The sequence below is a fragment of the Haliaeetus albicilla genome, chromosome 6 (assembly GCF_947461875.1).
Source record: "Haliaeetus albicilla chromosome 6, bHalAlb1.1, whole genome shotgun sequence".
Lineage (NCBI taxonomy): Eukaryota > Metazoa > Chordata > Aves > Accipitriformes > Accipitridae > Haliaeetus > Haliaeetus albicilla.
The window spans coordinates 13,810,770-13,828,366 of record NC_091488.1 but is presented as its reverse complement, the minus strand read 5'-3'; the positions used below and the strand labels follow the sequence as shown (position 1 = coordinate 13,828,366).

Sequence of the window (17,597 nt, the reverse complement as noted above, 5' to 3'; positions counted from 1 at the left end):
AGCAAGGTCCTAACCTAAAAAAGCACCAGAGGAAAAGGACAGATCTTTTCAAGCACTTCTGTTGAATCCAATGGGTGTTCTGCACACAAACCCTTTACAGGAGCAGGCCCCAACCAGAACATCCCATTGCAGATGGGAAGAAACATCAAATCAGTGGTAGGAAAAGTAAAGCAGGACACTGCCTAAGGCACCGCCACGCCGTGACCTCGCTGCTTCCATGACCTAAGCCAGAATAGTGGAAAGCTATGGAAAGAGTGTTATTTAGGAAGACAGAGATGCGTGGAGTAGTGGCTTCAGCAGGGAAAGGGCTCTTCCCTGCAGCAGCAGCAGCACCTATTGCTCGCTCGCTCCTTCCCTGCTGGCAGCAGTCGCACCAGCCCTCATGCTCTCCACAGCTTCAGCCCAGGTCTGCACCTCCCTTTCCCACGGCAGGGCCTGGAGGCAGCAAGTTAGAGGAAAGTATGAAGGGGGTCAGTTATACAATTCTGTCTATCCTTTGCTCTTATTCCTGAAATACCTGATCCACTCAACTGTTTCAGGACACAAACCCAATGGCCTTTGTTCTGATGGCCCTGCTGATAGAGGAGAGAGAGCAGGGCTGAGCTGGTAGGACCTCGCTCATCCAGAGCCACGTGGCGGGAATACACTATCAAATTCGATGTGATAGCAAAAGGAAAGGATAGACAGAATCTGAGATAAGGAATCAAAAGGAGGAGAGACTGTGATTTGGGCAGGGCAGTTATTTTTTTTATTTATGTTTTAAACGTATTAAGAAGGACTGTCATGGAGGTTCAAGTAAACTGAGAAGAAATTACAGCAGTCAGTTGAGGTCAGACATGTTCAAGACCTTCTGCAGCAAGCAAAATTAACAGGTGCTGTGAAGAAAACTCACCAGAGGTAAAACCCAAAGCAAATGGAAGGTATACAAGCATCACACCTGCATGTTCTCTGTAATATGATTCCACTGCAGGAAGGAATATGACCACAGATGTTGTCACACAAATATTTGAAAAATGAGAACAACCATTACATTACTATTTTGTTTTGCTAGAATGGAATGAGAGGATGTAAAAGAAATGGGAAGATACCTTCCTGCAAAAGCTGACAAAAATACTGCAAAATCTATACAGGTTGAAAATGCAGGGTATAATTGCGTTCCTGGGAAATCAATCATTTCAAGTAGCCATGAACAAGCAAAAATAGCCACTTAAAATATCCAACACAGCTAGTAGCTAATAATGATTCTTCTGCTAAATAGATTTAAAAAATGTCATCATTCTTTCTGGTCTGCTAGTTTCATGCCAGTATGACTTCTTGACAGCAGCATACGACTTATATAATAGAAGAGCTAATCACTGGTTCCTCTCTCTTTTTTTGGTTGATTTGCACTTTGTAGACTTGGTAGATCTAGATGAAATTTCGACACATAGCAGGAAAAGAGTTATTGGTTTTACACTAATTTTTTGGTGTGGCATGGTGGGACTTAAGAAAGTAGGGGTCTAGATACGAAAACATGCAGACATGAAAAGATTCTTCACTGTTAACACTTATGTAAAGGGAATATATTTGTGCTATATGGTCACTCCATTGAAGGACAAACTGAATTTTACATGGTTCACCACGACTAAGCTGGTCAAAACTTGGCTTTTTTGTCAAAACTGACACTTTTGTGCAGACATACAATTTTTGAGTAACCTTCCTCAGGAAAGGCTTTTTCAGACACATCATGTGATACACGGTCAAAAACAGAAATTGCAGTATATGTGGGAGAGCCATTTTCAAGTCCTCAGATTAAAACTGAGGAATAAGGATTGCAAAGGTACTTCCACATCTCAGGTGATTATCTCGCCTCTTGGATCGTCGAGTATCGTGGGATAACACAATAGGGAATCTCTCTCTCTCTCTTCCGTAACCTTCCTAGTGTTTGAAACATGATTTACTGTTTTTCTTCACTGAAAAAACTCTTTGTCCTGTCCTAATTACTGAAAAAATGCGAAAGAAAGGAAACAGCTATATTTCTCTAGAGAGTCTCATTTTACTACTACCAGAAAACAAAGTACCTTTGTTATCATCTTGGGGGAAGATACGCTGTCCTTTTTTCTTCTTTTCCTTTTTCGTTTTTTCTTTTTCCTGTGTTTTCTTCTCTTCAGCTCCTGGTATTTCTAAACATTTGCTGCTTCTAACTGTTTCAGAGCAAGTCACTGGCAAAGCCCTCAGAACAGTTAGCATGAGAATTTTCACTTCTGTATTCTCTACTGCGTCACCAACAATCATTACTTCTGCTACAGCTGCTGCTTCTGATACTTCTGTGCTTTGGTGAATCTTTAGTATCCCCGCTTTTTGTGCCATGTTCTGACTTATTATCTTCTGTCACTAAAATATGGAGGAAACAATCATCTGAGTTCACCACCGTGTTATGGTAGAAGGCTTAAAAGTTGACCTCCATAACCTATCAGAATGCTATTGAGTTGTTTACAGTTAACATAAACAATACTGAAGAGTTTTCAACTATACTAAATGATGCCAAGAAATACTAAGTTACCTTTAGAAAACCCCAGTTATTAGTCTTTAACCCATTAAAATAATTGTGTGGTCTGTAGTACGTGGGTAAGTTTGTTTCCAGAATGAACTGCAATATGAAATATACTAGTTTTTATCTCAGAATTTACTATGATACTGGCATGTATTTTCTAAAGATTTACAAGGTACTACCATTTAAATGTAGATAGAAACCATAGTTTGTTTCCTGTAATGCATATATTTTCTCCATGATTAATGTAAATTAAAAGAAGTGTAATTGTATTTAAGCTCAATACCTACAAAGTGCTTTACAATATTAAAAAATCACTTTTTCAGATCTCTAGAAACTGGAAATTTGTGGTTTTATAGTATTTTTTAGCTTTCCATTTATGTCATTAAAATATCATTTAGTCATATTTTTCAATAATTAGATCACAAAGCAGATCACAAAATTTACTTATGCATAAAAAATAGAAAAAAAAAATCTTAGCTGCCATATTAATATTATAGGTAGAGGATATAGCAGCACCTAAAGCTGCACAACAGAATATCTGACTTAGAGACTGGAATAAAGGTTTTCTTAAACTTTTTGGATTTTTTTATTTTATTTGTTTTCAAATTAGAATTGTTTGTAAAAACAACAAAGCTTACTAAATAAAACCTCACAATGTAATAGAAATGTCTCTGCACAATTTCAGAAGAAACATTAGGGAAAATTTCAGTGGTTTTTTAATGAAAACAATTTCTTCACAGGTTAACTGTACTTGACACATTTGTTTGCTTTTGAAAATGCTGCAAGACACTTATCTCCATGTCTATGCACCCATATAGCTCAGAAAATATCATCTGTAATGCACTGCTGTTGTCAGAGATGTGGTTCTCTGATGAGATGATGATCTCATTTTGTTTGATCAGGTTCTAAGTAACATTGCTGCTTCCTCTGGAATTGCCTTTTCTCAATAGCCCAATTTTTAAACAAAATGAACTCTCCTAATTGTTTGGCTTTTAAAAAAACATATATTTAGCATAAAAATACAGAATGCTGACTAATTTTCTATGTCTTTCTGAATATGTCACACCTCAATTTTCTTCCCTGCTGAGGCTACTGAAGAGTAGAAGAACAGACTACTTCATACTCCTGGCAGCATTATTTAAACACTGTGGTTCTGGTAAAAATTATTTCTTGAGATATAGTTCGATCCATTTCATTTTCTTAATTGCACATGAAGACTACTCAGACCATAGTTTTATAGATGCAGAATTCTACCCAGTAGTAGAATAAGTTGTATATTTGGGGGTGGGGGGGGTGGGGGGTGGTATCTAAAAGGGGCATAGCAATTATGTAAAAGAAATTTGAGGGGGGTTAAAATGATATTTTAGTTCAGATGGATTTTAACAAGTAGGCTTCACTAAAAACATGAGAAGATAATTTTAGAACATTCTAACCCCTTTGTTGGCATTTTTGCTTTGTGGTGGCATTTTATTTTAAATTAAATGAAATTTCTTAAAGGGGAGAGGGGAATTACATAACTCCCAAAGAAAATTAAAAAGTGTAATTTAGGATTGCACAAAATGTTCTAGGTTGACTCAAACCAGTTTCATTACTCTTCAATCCCTTCCATGAACAACCCTTCCCTGTGGAGGACTGAGGAATGCCCAGGGACCTACTAAATTTGAGCCAGTGCAATAACCCCTAAGAGATGAGAACTCTTATTTTAAGATAAGGATGAGGCAAAGACCAGCTTAGTACATAGGTTTGTTTTTCTGTTTAAATTTGATTTGGCACTGTCAACACTTTCTGGCCAAATTGTCTTTAAATCAAATTAGCTTAAATTAAATTTCAAACTACCGCTTTAAATTGTTTTGACTAGAAGTGTGGGCCAAAACTCACCATCCAGCTTCAAGAGCAGATGTTGAGAAGTAAATAAAATGGAAAAAGAGAAGATAGAAAATCAAAAGGTGAAGGACAAGAAACAGAGAAATTAAATGAAAGATATTACTACAGAAATGGAGAAAAAAAAAGCAGTAGCTGAAGGGGGACCGAAATGGACAAACACCAAGAGAATGCATATTGAAGGAAAAGATGCAGGAACAAAAATAATTAGGGCAAAATCTATCTGTCAAAGATGAAAATGGCATTTCAAGCATCCAGAAACTGCACAGCTGTCACGGGAAGAATTAATTCTAGTCCATGTGCAAAACCAGAGTAAGTAAATGAAGGGGGAGTCCTGGTGGGAGAACACTGTCTGACTTCCCTCACCAGCATGGTGCAGCAGTCCCTCGGCCTCACAGCCGAGCCCTGAGCCCCAGGGGAACCAAGCTGGGTGCCAGTGCCCACCTGCTCATGCGGGAAGGGCGAGGGCGTATCCAGGGCCCTCCGACCTGCCCCCGGGCTCCTCCGAGGGCCCCAAACAGCTCCCTGGTGTGGTCCACACAAGCCAGAGCTCCCCCACCATCCTCACGAGCGTAGGGTTCCCCAGGGTGCTGGTGGGGTCCAACCGCCACCCCACTCCCCCTAACCTCCTCAGAGGCCTCAAAGTGCCTGCCGTGCCCTGGCAGCCCCCCCGACGCCCTGGCAATCAGCACCCCGCCCCGACAGCCAACTCAGCACCTCAACACCCAGCCCCAGGCCCCAACACTCAGCCCCAGGCCCTGCCACCCATCCTGCCACCGCCCTGCTCTGCTCTCCCTCTCCAGAGCGGGAAAGCAGCCCCTCGCCACAGGGCACCCCCAGGCGGGGCATCCCACCATCCCCTCTGCCCTCTCAAGAAACTTCCTCCATCCCTCCCCACCTCCGCCCGGCGTGCCCCGTCCCCTCCGGGCCCCCGAGCGTTTCCCCCGCCGCCGCCGCCATTACTGGCCTCCTCGGCCGCCAGGCGCGTCGCCGTTGCCATGGGGACAAGCGGCGGCCGCGGGGCACCCTGGGAGTTGTAGTCGCAGCCGGCGCGGCGGCCTCGCCCTCCACCCCGGCGCCTTCCCCTCGCCCCCTTCCCTCGCCCCGCACCCTGCCGAGGCGTCTGCGGGCATCATTCCACCCTCCCATTCCTGCAGCCCGCCCAGGCCTTAATGGGAATTTGGCAATGTGGTGTGCAGGCAGCGGGTCCCTCTGCCACGCGGGCTGTGGGCCGCGGAGCCTCAGGGTGGCCGTGGAGGCACCTCACCTCACCTCACCTCATGTCGTGTCATGGCGGGTGGTGTGGCGTGGCGCGCGCCCTGGGAGCGCACAGGCCAAACCCAACAGGCTCCAAACTCACAGTTCGGGTTTACATAAAAAGTTTTTATGCTGAAAAAAGGGGGAAAACCCCATAGCAATGAAAGCAGCCAGAGCAATGTTTTTCTCCAAGGCTGGACGCGGTGGGAATCGTGCCCTAACGTCCTCACCTGCCAAGCCCTGGGTGGGCAGAGGCTTTGGGCCGCATCCTGGTTTTTCCCTGTGTAGTTCAGCAGGCATTTCAGGGGTGAAGTAGGACAGGAGAGAGCATTAATTGGCAATTTTGTCCCAGTCCTGACCGTGGATGTTTGATGGTGCAAACATTTACCACTTTGAGTATTAGTTATTAGTATCGCTATATTTGCAAGGCTTGTCAGTATGCTTAATGACCCCTGCATCCTTTGTACTTCTTCAGGGCACTAGTAACCAAATAAATTAATTTGGAGACGGTATGTTCTAAAGGGCCAGTCATTTTCATTGAATTTACTGGGCTATACTTATAAAATCTCCTGGGAAACAAGCATGTGTAATAACTTCTGGCAATAATTTATGTTTCGGCACTAAGGTGGGGGTTTTGTCTTACAGGAAAAAACTCCAAAAGTACCTGATTCTAACAGGTTTTCTTTCTGCTGGACCTCCTATTGGCTCTCAAAAGAAGAAAGAAATGACAGATGATGAACCACAGTAAACAGTGCAAACTATCCATACTGTTATTTTTAGTTTTCAGTGAGGTTTTTCAGGATCCCTGTTCCATGCATGGGAAACTGCATTTCCACTTCACGTAATGGTTTGCACAAACTAAAAAATTACTTTCACGATCATCTTTGCTATTGTGCCTTTGGTCCTACCTAATCAATCCTGGAGAGAAAACATTATGTTCCATTTAAAGTATTTTCAGGATTGGACACTGCTATATTCAATTTTAACATTTGAAATGTGTGTAAGCACTTTCTAAAACCTAGGCCAGTTTCACCTCTGACACAGGGTCAGCTTTACTGAGCTCACTGGCATGTTGCTCACTTACACCAGAAACAAACTTGGCCCTTAAAATTCAAAAGTAATCTTTTACCATTTAACATTCCTAAAATACCTTTCATGCTCAGACACCTCCTTAAGCAAATACGTGCAGGCAGCCACTGAATTGTGACCATCTCAGGGGTAGAAGGGGACAACCAGATGGAAAAAGAGCATCCTGGATAACACAGTAGAATGGGATATTTTTTACCAAATATTCTGGATCTCCTCTTGCACCTTGTGCCCTGGCAATTTTCACTGGTGATGCAAAAAGAAGGAGAAAATACAACAATGGGTTCTGGATACACAGAATTGGCCAAATCGCCCTCCTCAGTATTAGGAAGTGTACTGACACATCTTTATTTCAGAGAAGTCCCTGAGCCCTGCAGTGTGGATGATGATCTGAATTCTTTAAAGCTGAGAGTGTTTGTAACTGAGACTTATTTTAATATGATCTCTGCTATAATTACATCTGCATCTATGCTCCCCCTGCCCTCCCCGTCCTCCTTCCCCTTTTATAATGTAAAATTTGCAGCTATAACTCTGAAGCCTCCTTGTTGTGGTCAGGGAGAGGGTGCAAGCCCTTTTATGCAGGAGGTAGCTGTCACAGTGCCCATGCAACACTAAACGTTACCCACAGCTTTGTGGTCGCCCCCAGGGCTAAGTTGCCAGCTCCCTGTCTCTTGTCCCTTCTCACTTGTCCCTTCCCCCTCTCCCAAATATTTCTCCAGCCCTGTCTCATTGGTGCACTACTCTCCTTTGCCTTTTTTGGACTGCCACCCTGTCAATCTAATGCAATAAGGCCAGGGGCAGGTGCAAACCCTTGCTATGGCTCCTCTTACTAACCAATCCTCTGCTGGCCCATCATCCCAAAATACCTAAGAGCCAATTGAGTGGGAAAACCCGGGACAGCGGGGAGAGGGAGAGGCCAAAGCTGCTGGATTGCTGGAGGGGGGCATTCATTTAGGACGTGGGTTAGCCCAGGAGGTGCCGAACACTTGGATTCCTCTTGGGACTGTGGTGACTTGTGGATAGCAGGCGTGCTCTGCTGATTCATTTTCATCACTGTCAACATGGTGATCAAAGTCTTTGTAGCCACATCTTCGGGGTCTACAGCGGTAGGTGTCTCATTTGACATACTCATCTTTCTGCTGGGATCAGGTTAGTAAATTAGCCTGGAAGATGCCAGGACAGCCTGAGTTTGCATGTGAGAAAAAAACACTGGATTTCTTCTAGTCTGCACTGATCACCTTATTCTTGAAAGCTGCTCAAGATGTAGAGAATTCCTGGTAATGTAGCTTGCTTGCATGCGAGGCTTTACTACAGTTATAACATTTACATATAAATTATCTGTCACTTAATAGATTTACTTCTGTTTGAAAAAGTACATGCAATATATATTCACTGAAGAAGGAAAAAGTGGATATTGTATTTGCACAAAAGCTAAGGTAGATTGTTTACAGTAGAAATTAACGTATTTGTTTTTAAAATATACTTTAGGACACTGCTCCTGCAAAATGGGAGCTCTGCCTAAGAAAGAGCCTGGAGCCAAAATAAGCTGAATAAAGTTATGCAGAAAAAAATTCTTCCCCACCCCCCTCCCTTTCCCTGTTTGTTGTTGTTGTTGGTTTTGTTTTTCCTTGGGTTTGTTTGTTGTTTTTTTTCAGGGGGGGGTGTGTGTGTGTGTGTGTGGTGTGTCTCCTGAAATGCTATACTGATGATTTTTAGTATTGAGATCTACTGCTGTAGCTGTCAGCATAGTGTATCAGCTGAAGGGAAGGGCATGTGAATAGTAGGAAGGTTGGAAGTCTGTGGGAGGTGGGAACCGGGAAAGGACTGTTTCCTTTTATATCCAGTTCCCAGATGAGCTCAGATTGCAGTTTTCCTTTGGCAGTCACTCACTCCCAGTGACATGGCTAAACAAACTGGCTGGTGCTTGCACATAGCTGTAACTACATCTCTGTCTCTCTGACACCAGCTCCATGTCTTTAAGAAGTTTCCAGAGTTGAAAAGCTCCAAAAAGCACCTCCTGTTCATGGAGCCATCATCTCTAGAAAATGAACTGGGGGTCATTCACTAAAATTCAAATTGGAATACGGCTGATGAAGTTTGCAGTTCTCTCATCAGCTTGTCTCACCAGCCTATTGCTAACCCTGACACTAAATTTACTATTGACATTTTAGCATTCCTTTTTTTTATAAGAAATGTCAGATGCAAGGGAAAAAAAGAAGAAGGGGTTGGAAACTGCAGGTTTGGTAATTTGTAATCTAGCAGTTGCTGCTCAAGTGGCTTTATGAATTGCCATATGCTGTGGACTGGCAGTCTTTCCGCTCCTGCTTGGTCTCCTCTTTTGGTCTCCTTTTGGCCAGAGAAGACTTGTCTCTACCTCCTTTGCCACTTACCCATTTTCTGGGGGAAGTTGTGACCGTGACCGAAATCCCAGTGCGGACGTTCAGTATGTGTGGTGGGGCCATCACCACCTCATGTGCCTCGAGCTGTTGCCACTCCACCTATAGGATTGGGGCTGTAGTTCAGCAAGGCAGTTGTATGAGAGCTTTGAATAAACACTGATATTCAGAGATCACTTACACAATTAAAACTAAGCGTATTGTATATTTAACGCTAGTTGAACCAAGATCTTTCCTCTGCTATACACATTCCTTTTATCTCCTCCCAGCTAGCAGGTATAACTAACTCCTTTCCTCTTGGACTGCAGTGAAGGGATGGATGTTTATGCTACATGGAACACTGAGCAACATGCGAGCTTTATCCAGCCATTTTGAGCTGTTTAGCATTGCTGCTGTGGTTTATTACTGCTAAGAAAGATAGCTAATGCCAGTGAACTGTAATAGGTTTTAAGCTTATTAATGCCATCTCCACTGTATGTTAGCAACCCACAAAAGCTGTTAGTGAGATCCCAGACATATACTGGAAGGAAGGGTATGGCATCTTTACACTGCAATATGCCTCTGTATTTCCTCTTTTCTGGTGTGTTGGGTGTATGTATAGCTCAGAAGGCAGCATGTGTTCAGATTACTGATACATAATTGCAATGCCAAGTAAACACAATGTTCAGCAGGAGTAGTTTTCCACATTTGCTGATTAAAATGATGGAAGGTATCCTTTCAATGAACCTTTAATGAGTTTTGGTATATATAAAATAAAACTCACTTGTGCAAGGAGCCAGCACAACCCCCAATATATCACTAAAATCCTATTAAAAACAAATTTTGTATCAGCCTTGTACAGCTTTTCCTGAGAAGAATGAATTTAATCCCTAAAGAGCTTAAATTGGAAGTCTAAGTTGTCCTAGTAGCACTGTGCTCTCTTCAGTGTGTCTGATCCTGATCAAATGCATGTTGTTCATTTTGAATTTCAAAATAAGATGGGCCAAACATCCTATGGTGTAAATCAGCAGAGGATCATTGGTAAAGAATGAAAAAAGTTTCTACTCTATATACTACACAGTCACACTGCTACTAATTGCAACGGGTTATCATGTTAATAAATACTTCCTAAAAGTGAATGCCATGAACCCAGTAACATTCTGATGCTCTGGATCAGCTGCTTGGATGGTATAATTCACTGTGGCTCTAGAGCAAATCTGCAGTCCATGTTTTTCCCCTCAATGATTCAGAAATTTATTTTAAATAAGTTTAGCTTTATTATCTTTCTTCTCCATACTTAGCTGATATTGAACTATTCATTAAGGCAAGCAGAAGTGGAGACACTTATTTATAGCGCTAAACAGTACTAAATGCTTGGCTTGAAGCAAGCGATAAAAAAAATAAAATAATTTTGTTACTAGCCACAGAGGTGTTTAGAAATGGGTAATATCCTGCAAGGTTCTAAAGTACCGTGAATCACGGGAGAAAGGGGGATTGTGTCTTACAGAGAGGATGTCTTCCAAGTTCTTGCTTACTGCTGCTCACAGTTAGGGCACCTCCAAAATCCTTTTATTCCCAGCATTGCTGGTGACATTTTATGAACTTGCCTACCTTCAGATCTGTAGGTCTCAGAAAAACTGAGGAAAATGCAGGCTATTTGAATTATGTCCTCTAAAATACAGGGTAGGGGTTTGTCATGCGTGACTGAATCTAGTCATATATAAACCTGAGCTCAAATTTCAAATCAATTTCAAGTCAAATCAGAAGTTAGAGTGTGATAAATAAGAATAATTATCAGGAATATGTTGTCCATGTGGTGTTAAAACCAGAAGCTACAGCAACTCTGCCTATCAACATTAATGTTCCTCTTGCTATAAGTTGTTGACTATTGTACTGTTTGCTTCTGCTATAGGCAGTTGGTCAACACGAATGCTCTGGATTGTGAGGATATAGATGATAATATTTAATTATGCATCAGGTGAAACTAATATTACCTGTAGCTCTTACACTCTAGCTAGATAATGTTTATTTGAAACAGTTTTTTTTCATATTTTAAGGGACCAGCAGCTAGGGATGGTGGAACTTAAACTTTGTTGAAAGGCAAAATGACATTGATGAAATAATATCCTGCTCACCACCACTTCCCAAGGAATCTATGCCCAAGTAATCTGAATTCTTCCCATGCCACCAGACACAAGTGAGGGCACAAACAAGCTCCTGCAAGCTCATCCATTCTGGGAAAATACGTTCCGTGTCCTCTGTGTTGTTACGTCCTGGAAGATTCCCTCTCTGAGTGCTGTTTGCTGGAGAGATTCTTTCGGTTGCCCAGCTACCTAGTGCCAGCCACAGCAGAGGCTTGCTTTATGGTTTCATACATAGCATGTCCCAAGTCTTCTGCTCTGCCTAAACCCTAGTAATTGTAAGCCTTAAGACATAGTACATCTTCTGCATAGTTTATTGTTGTTATCATAATGAGAAACATCTTCCCTTTTCCTTATGCAGGCATAATTGCATGTAACTTTTTATTTTTCCCCAACATTCATTTTTCACGCAACCCTCTCCTAATTTTTGCTTTCTGTCCTGGTGCTGGCTGAACCTCCTGTGTATTATGAAACTCAAGCTGAAGAAAAATTGTTTATCCAGGTTTAATTCTAAAAGCAAGGGAGCACAGAATCTATAGCTCAGTTTCCATTATCTCCTCAGAGGCACTATCTGTCCAGGACACTAGCTATTCCAGGAGCCATATCTGCTTCAGTGCCTGTGTCCAAAGAGACAAGCTGACGCTGAAATTGCAGCTGACAGCACTTCAGTGCACTGGCTTTCAGAGCATGTGGTGAAACTCTTAGTACTGGCTCATGCAGATTTTATTAACCATTTATGCAAACATTATCCTGCCACTTCCTCCAATGAATGTCGCTCAAGTAATCCTTTCTGTCACCTGAACGTGTTCTGCAAATAACTGTGCAGCTAAATAGCCATTACGAACATGGCCTCTGTTTAAAAAGGGAAAATAAGAATGTAAATGAGCACTTTTGAGATCTGTCAACTGCATGGCTTTTGAACGCTTTGGATTAGTGTTTCCATTCAAAGTGATATACTTTTTTTAGCTCATCATAAACCTCTGTTGTTGTCATAAAAATGTACAGCATTTTATGTTTGTTATTTTTTATAAGCAAGCATAGCTGTATAGATAGGTACTTCCTTATTTAAACAAGAAAAAGAAATTTTATCCTCAGTCATGAAAATTCATTCTTCCAATATAATAGGCTATCACTCCACTTCAGCTTTTCAGGTTTATTAGATTATAGAAATACATAATCATTAATTATTTCTCATATCATTGTCCGTCTCAGACTGATTTACACTAGTTTGGTGTCACTTTAAATTCAGTTGTTCAGATGTCTGACTTGTGAAAGACATGGTTTCAAATCATATGATGGCTCATTTGTAAAAATTACCTTGATACATCGTTCTAGCTACTGTCTATATAAGACACTAACTTGCTGCATGGAGTAGCTTGACTGGGAGAAGAGAGTCATGTCTGGAACGTGATTGTGCTAGATAGTAATTCAGTTGTCTGTGACCAAAGAGCAGCTTGAGAGAATTTGTATAGATCAGTCCAAACAGTGCTTGCTTCAAATGCTGCAGTATTTGTAGGGCTAAAGTTTGACCTTGCAGCTCTTAGAGAAGTTAGACATATAGTTCTTTAAATGTTGTTTAGGCGTAGCATTCCTTTAGTAGAGAAGTATAGTGAGTATTACAACTTCAAAGTAAACGGATAGGTTATGAGGTTGATGCTTGCATCCTAGGTCTGTACAGAACTAGTATCAAGGGCAATAAGGGCCATGACTGAATTTTAGGTGGCACAGAAGCTGTGTATGACATGCTTTATTTGTATGTAATATATTCTTCATGGTCCAACTGGAACATCATTCTGTAATGTGGGAAATATCCAAGCACAGGAGTTAAGCTGTACTGGATTTTCATTGAGCTTTCACTTGTATTTAATTATGCCCAGCATTAAAGAACAGGGACAGAGAAAAACATGCGGCTCATGGAAAGCTAAATGTCGTATGTAATGAGTAGGAAAAAGGAGACTGTTACATGTTGAGGAGAATATGTACATTCTCAGACCTGTGCTGACTTTAGGCAGGATTAGTTTAGGTATTTGTAGACCACACTCATAGATCTGGGAACGGAGTAGGAGGCTCCCTGCTGAGCCTCATTTCTTAGATGGAGGTATGACTGCTTCCAGGGAGGAAAGAAAGAAGCTGGGGGGAGGCAGGGGGAAGTAATTGCAGTGCTGTGGGTGCTGAGAAGCAGTGTTGAATCTCAGCTTCAAAAAGTTTGGGACCTACTGGAGTAGTGGATCCAACTTGACATACTTGCATTAGTTCTGCTTGTAATAGCAATTGCTTTTAGAAAACGATTTTCTTTTTAAAGAAGGAATTTTGTTTTCCTCTTTCCTAACTAGATCAAAAAGAAACAGCAAGAAGTAGTTGGCTTTTTAGAGGCCAACAAGATTGACTTTCAGCAAATGGACATAGCAGGTGATGAGGACAACAGGAAATGGATGAGAGAGAATGTCCCAGGTGAAAAAAAGCCTCAGAATGGAATTCCTCTCCCTCCACAGATCTTCAACGAGGAGCGGTACTGTGGGGTAAGAAACCGTTTGGAAATTTAAATACCTTCAGAAAGTCTTCTTTCAGAGAAGGTGACTCTTTTCTGTTAGTAGGAAGCATCAGACAAACTCCTTAAGTAAATTTGAGATTCACGTTGAAAGAACAATTCTTAGAAAACATTTTTTTAGGCGCAGAAAAGCAATGAAACAAAAGATTACTCCTTTTTAACAGAAAAATACGCATGGAAGGAAAACTGACTAGAGAAACTCTGCTTAACAGACTGTATGGATTATCCCCCGCAGACCCAGAGCCTATGCAGGACCCAGAGCTCACTGCAAGGCATGGAGTTTGCCACCTGCGAGGAGCTCTGTGTTTTCCTCTCACGCTCTCCTCCCTCCTGCTGTGTAGCTCACTCACAAGTTGTCCTGCTTTTGGCTCTCTGCCTGCACTCTCACTTCAGCTCCTGAAAACCAAAGGCAGTACTGCCTAGGTGATACTATGGCTTCTTCACACAGTACCTCAGGATAACCAAATGTAGATTATGAGGACAGCTCAGCTGCACTTGGAGTAGTAAATGCCCAATTATGTCGTTTGACAATACCAAGCTACTCAAGACTAGCGTTCATAGCAAGGCTGATGTGCTATCTCTAGCTGTATTGCACTTTGCTTCTTGAACTTTCAGTTAATTTTGCATGGTGAGTGTTGGTATTTTGTTTGTTTGACACAGACTCATCTGGGTTGCTAGGAAGTCAAGCAGATGTCTGAGGCACCAGGGGTTGTGGACAGGAATCTTTCTTTTCCATTATATTATACAAATAAATAGGAATTATAGTTGACTGGAATATTTCTAGTATGTGGTTTGAATTATTGAAATTATATTGCTTATTCAATAAATATCCAACTCTTCATAACAGAAATTGTAACGCTCATCAAATGCTTTTATATTTTCATATATGCTTGTAAAATGTTATTTCTCTTGAGAGAGTTTGTTCAAATCAGTGATAGCTCATACTGTATCAGCATGAATATTAGAATCATGGATCAGAAGAGATATCTGAGACAGTTTTTTCTTATAGTCTGGATGGAAATACAGTCTGGAAAGTACTCTGATATGATCGCTGAAATGAACTTGCAAAGTACTCTGAAACGCAGATCACATAGTGAGCCCAGTTTTAAGTTACTCCACAAATCCAGTGTGAACTACTGCAAAGGTTGTTTTGAGACAGAAGGGATTTACATGCCACTAAGTTTTCAGAATTAACTTCAGTGCTCTCAGAACAAAAGTTGCTAGTATGAATAATGGAGTGCAATTGTTTCCTCATTTTCTCACAGGAATCTTAAAAGAGAACTTGGTAGGTTAGAGTTCATGTGCATTTCAACATCCAGTCTGCACAAATAAAAGGTATATTTTGATATATCTTACTCTGGATTTTGTGGCAGCCAATGTTGCTATAAATATTTCTGATATTCCCTGGAGAGGTTATATAGTGAATTAAAGAGTAATTGCCTTACAAAATGTTTCAGCTGGTCAGCCTTGCCAGTAAATGATAAATATACTGTTTTAACTCCATGTCTGAAGCTATTTCAGGAAGCCAGATAATCTACATCTTGAAATAAATTTAAGTTAAGACAGAGTCCTTTGCAAAGGCATCTCCATGTGGAAAGGGGTTGCAGCTACTGATTTAAAAAGTAAATCAAATTTACAATTAGTCTAAAAGTCTCCGGAGTTCTAATGTACCCAGCCCTCAGAGCTCATAGCTAATGATCCCAGTAGGTGCATAACAAAGATTAATTTATAGCATCATTATTTCAAAATAAATAAGTTAAGGAGATCCATATCAGTACATGAGCCTTATCCTTCTCCTCAGGGGAAGGTGCCTTAAGGGAACTGCACAGTGAGTGTGAAGTGGGATTATGTGGGCTAGTTGAGAACATGGCCAGAGGCTGGCAGACTGGTGCAAAATTCCTCCAAGTGACATGATGTCTTCTGCAACATGTCTACAATATAAAGCTGGGGATTTGCATTCTACTTCCCTGCATAATCTGTGCAGGTCCAACAGACCCATCATTCTGAAATCCAGAACTGTTTTATGCTGTTTAAAGTTTACATGGTATATCTTAACTCTTCCCCTGTATACCACTTCCTTTGCCCTCAGCTGCTTTATTAAAAATAGGGCTGCAAATTGCAAAGTTCTGTCTGAGTCATGGACTCCAATCCAGTATTTTGAATTCATGAAAATGCCTTTAAAATATGTTGCTCTTATTAGTACAGTCTTCAAGGGCCTCAGACTCGTGGCATCTAGAAACCTTCAAATTTGTAGCCTGGGTAAATGAAGCCACTTTATAACCATTTCCTGGCATGCCAAAATCACCCTTTAGCTTAAACAGCTCTAGCCCAATGTATTTTTAAATGGGAATCATATCCTCTATTAAGCTTCATTTTGCTATGCTAAACAAGTCAAGCTCTTTACACCTATTTTTTTGTAAGACATTTTCTCTTTCTCCTTCCTACTGATTTTTTCCTTTCTTCATTCCCAGATAGTCCTTTGGTTTTAGGTCAAACTTGTTACACTTCATTACTCATCATTCTCCTTTCTGAGATCACTCTTTTCCCTCACTTCTCTTCCTATTGATTGTCCTGTATGTTTCATTCCCATTCACACATGTGCATGTGTATATGCTTTAGCAGCATGCTTGCCTGGGACCACTGGCCTTGGGAGATGAAAATTCAAGATAAAAGATTTCCTTCCTCACCCTGAGAAAGAGGGATTTGGAGAGAGACATGACAACCTTCAAATATTTTAAGGGCTGCAGCAAAAAGGAATTAATTATTGGTCTGAATTCAGTATTGACCCTGCTTTGAGCAGGAGGTTGGACTAGAGGTGGTCTACTGAGGTGTCTTTCCACCTCTCACCACCAACCATCCTGTGGTTCTAGGATTTTGTAAATATGACTGCTCCACACCCACTGGAGGTGGGACAAGATATAATGCGCAAAAAATGCAGCAAAGAGACTTTAAGTCAGACATTAGAAAAAAATATGTAGTTTTCAGGAGATAATCTCATTATCTAATTAAAGGTCATTACCAATGGATTGGAGAAACACCTATCAGGAATAGCGTCGTGGTTCCTACCTTGGAGAAATGGTCCTTTGAGATCTTCTCCAATCCCTTCTTCTGCAGTTCAGTGAAATTTTGGGCGTGGAGGTAAGGGAAGAGGGGATTCTGGGGACTGGTGAGGAGGCTTCCTTTTCATGCTGTAACAGACTGACATAATGAGCAAGTAAATGCAGTCCTGTTGCTAATCTCCTTTTCTGCTGATACGTAAAAGTATCTGCATCTTCTGGCTGATGCTGAAGAGCTGCTTCACTTCCTAAATTGTACAGTAAAATGGAGGTTTCTTATGGAGGCATTTATGAAAATACACCGTGAACAGCTTTTCCATGAGGTCAGAGAAGCTTAAGACTTACTTATAAATAGCTTGAATCCTATTTTTCTTTCAGATCTTTGGTATTGCCACTTGAAGAAACAGATTAGAAATGGATTCATTTTGTATGCCTGGCTATAGCACCAATTTCAAGTATCCATTCTAATCCATCAGTGTTGGCAATTATGATCTTATTTGATCTTTTTCTTAAGCTGCTTCTTTGCTCATGTCTAGACAGACATCTGCATCTGTGTCACTTTCTAAATATATTGAGCACTCTGTTGCTCTTGTCTTTGTTTTTCTTAACAAAAAGCCCTGGAAAACTAGCAAAGAAATGGAATATAAACTTCTGGTTTTCTCTGTAAACTGAAATCTATGCTTTTCTCTGTAAACTGAAATCCATAGAATAAACTACCCA

The 17,597-nt window shown here is 41.1% G+C and overlaps 1 protein-coding gene across 1 annotated transcript in view; it reads left to right on the top strand.

The window, feature by feature from the left end:
* Positions 1–7,608: 7,608 nt before the first annotated feature.
* The window catches only part of SH3BGR (SH3 domain binding glutamate rich protein), a 29,448-nt gene continuing 19,459 nt past the window's right edge, over positions 7,609–17,597 (top strand). Inside the window, exons 1-2 of the mRNA XM_069785090.1 lie at positions 7,609–7,863; positions 13,607–13,792. Of these exons, the coding sequence (XP_069641191.1) occupies positions 7,819–7,863; positions 13,607–13,792 (231 nt within the window). The 5' untranslated portion in view covers positions 7,609–7,818. The remainder of the gene's footprint in view (positions 7,864–13,606; positions 13,793–17,597) is intronic.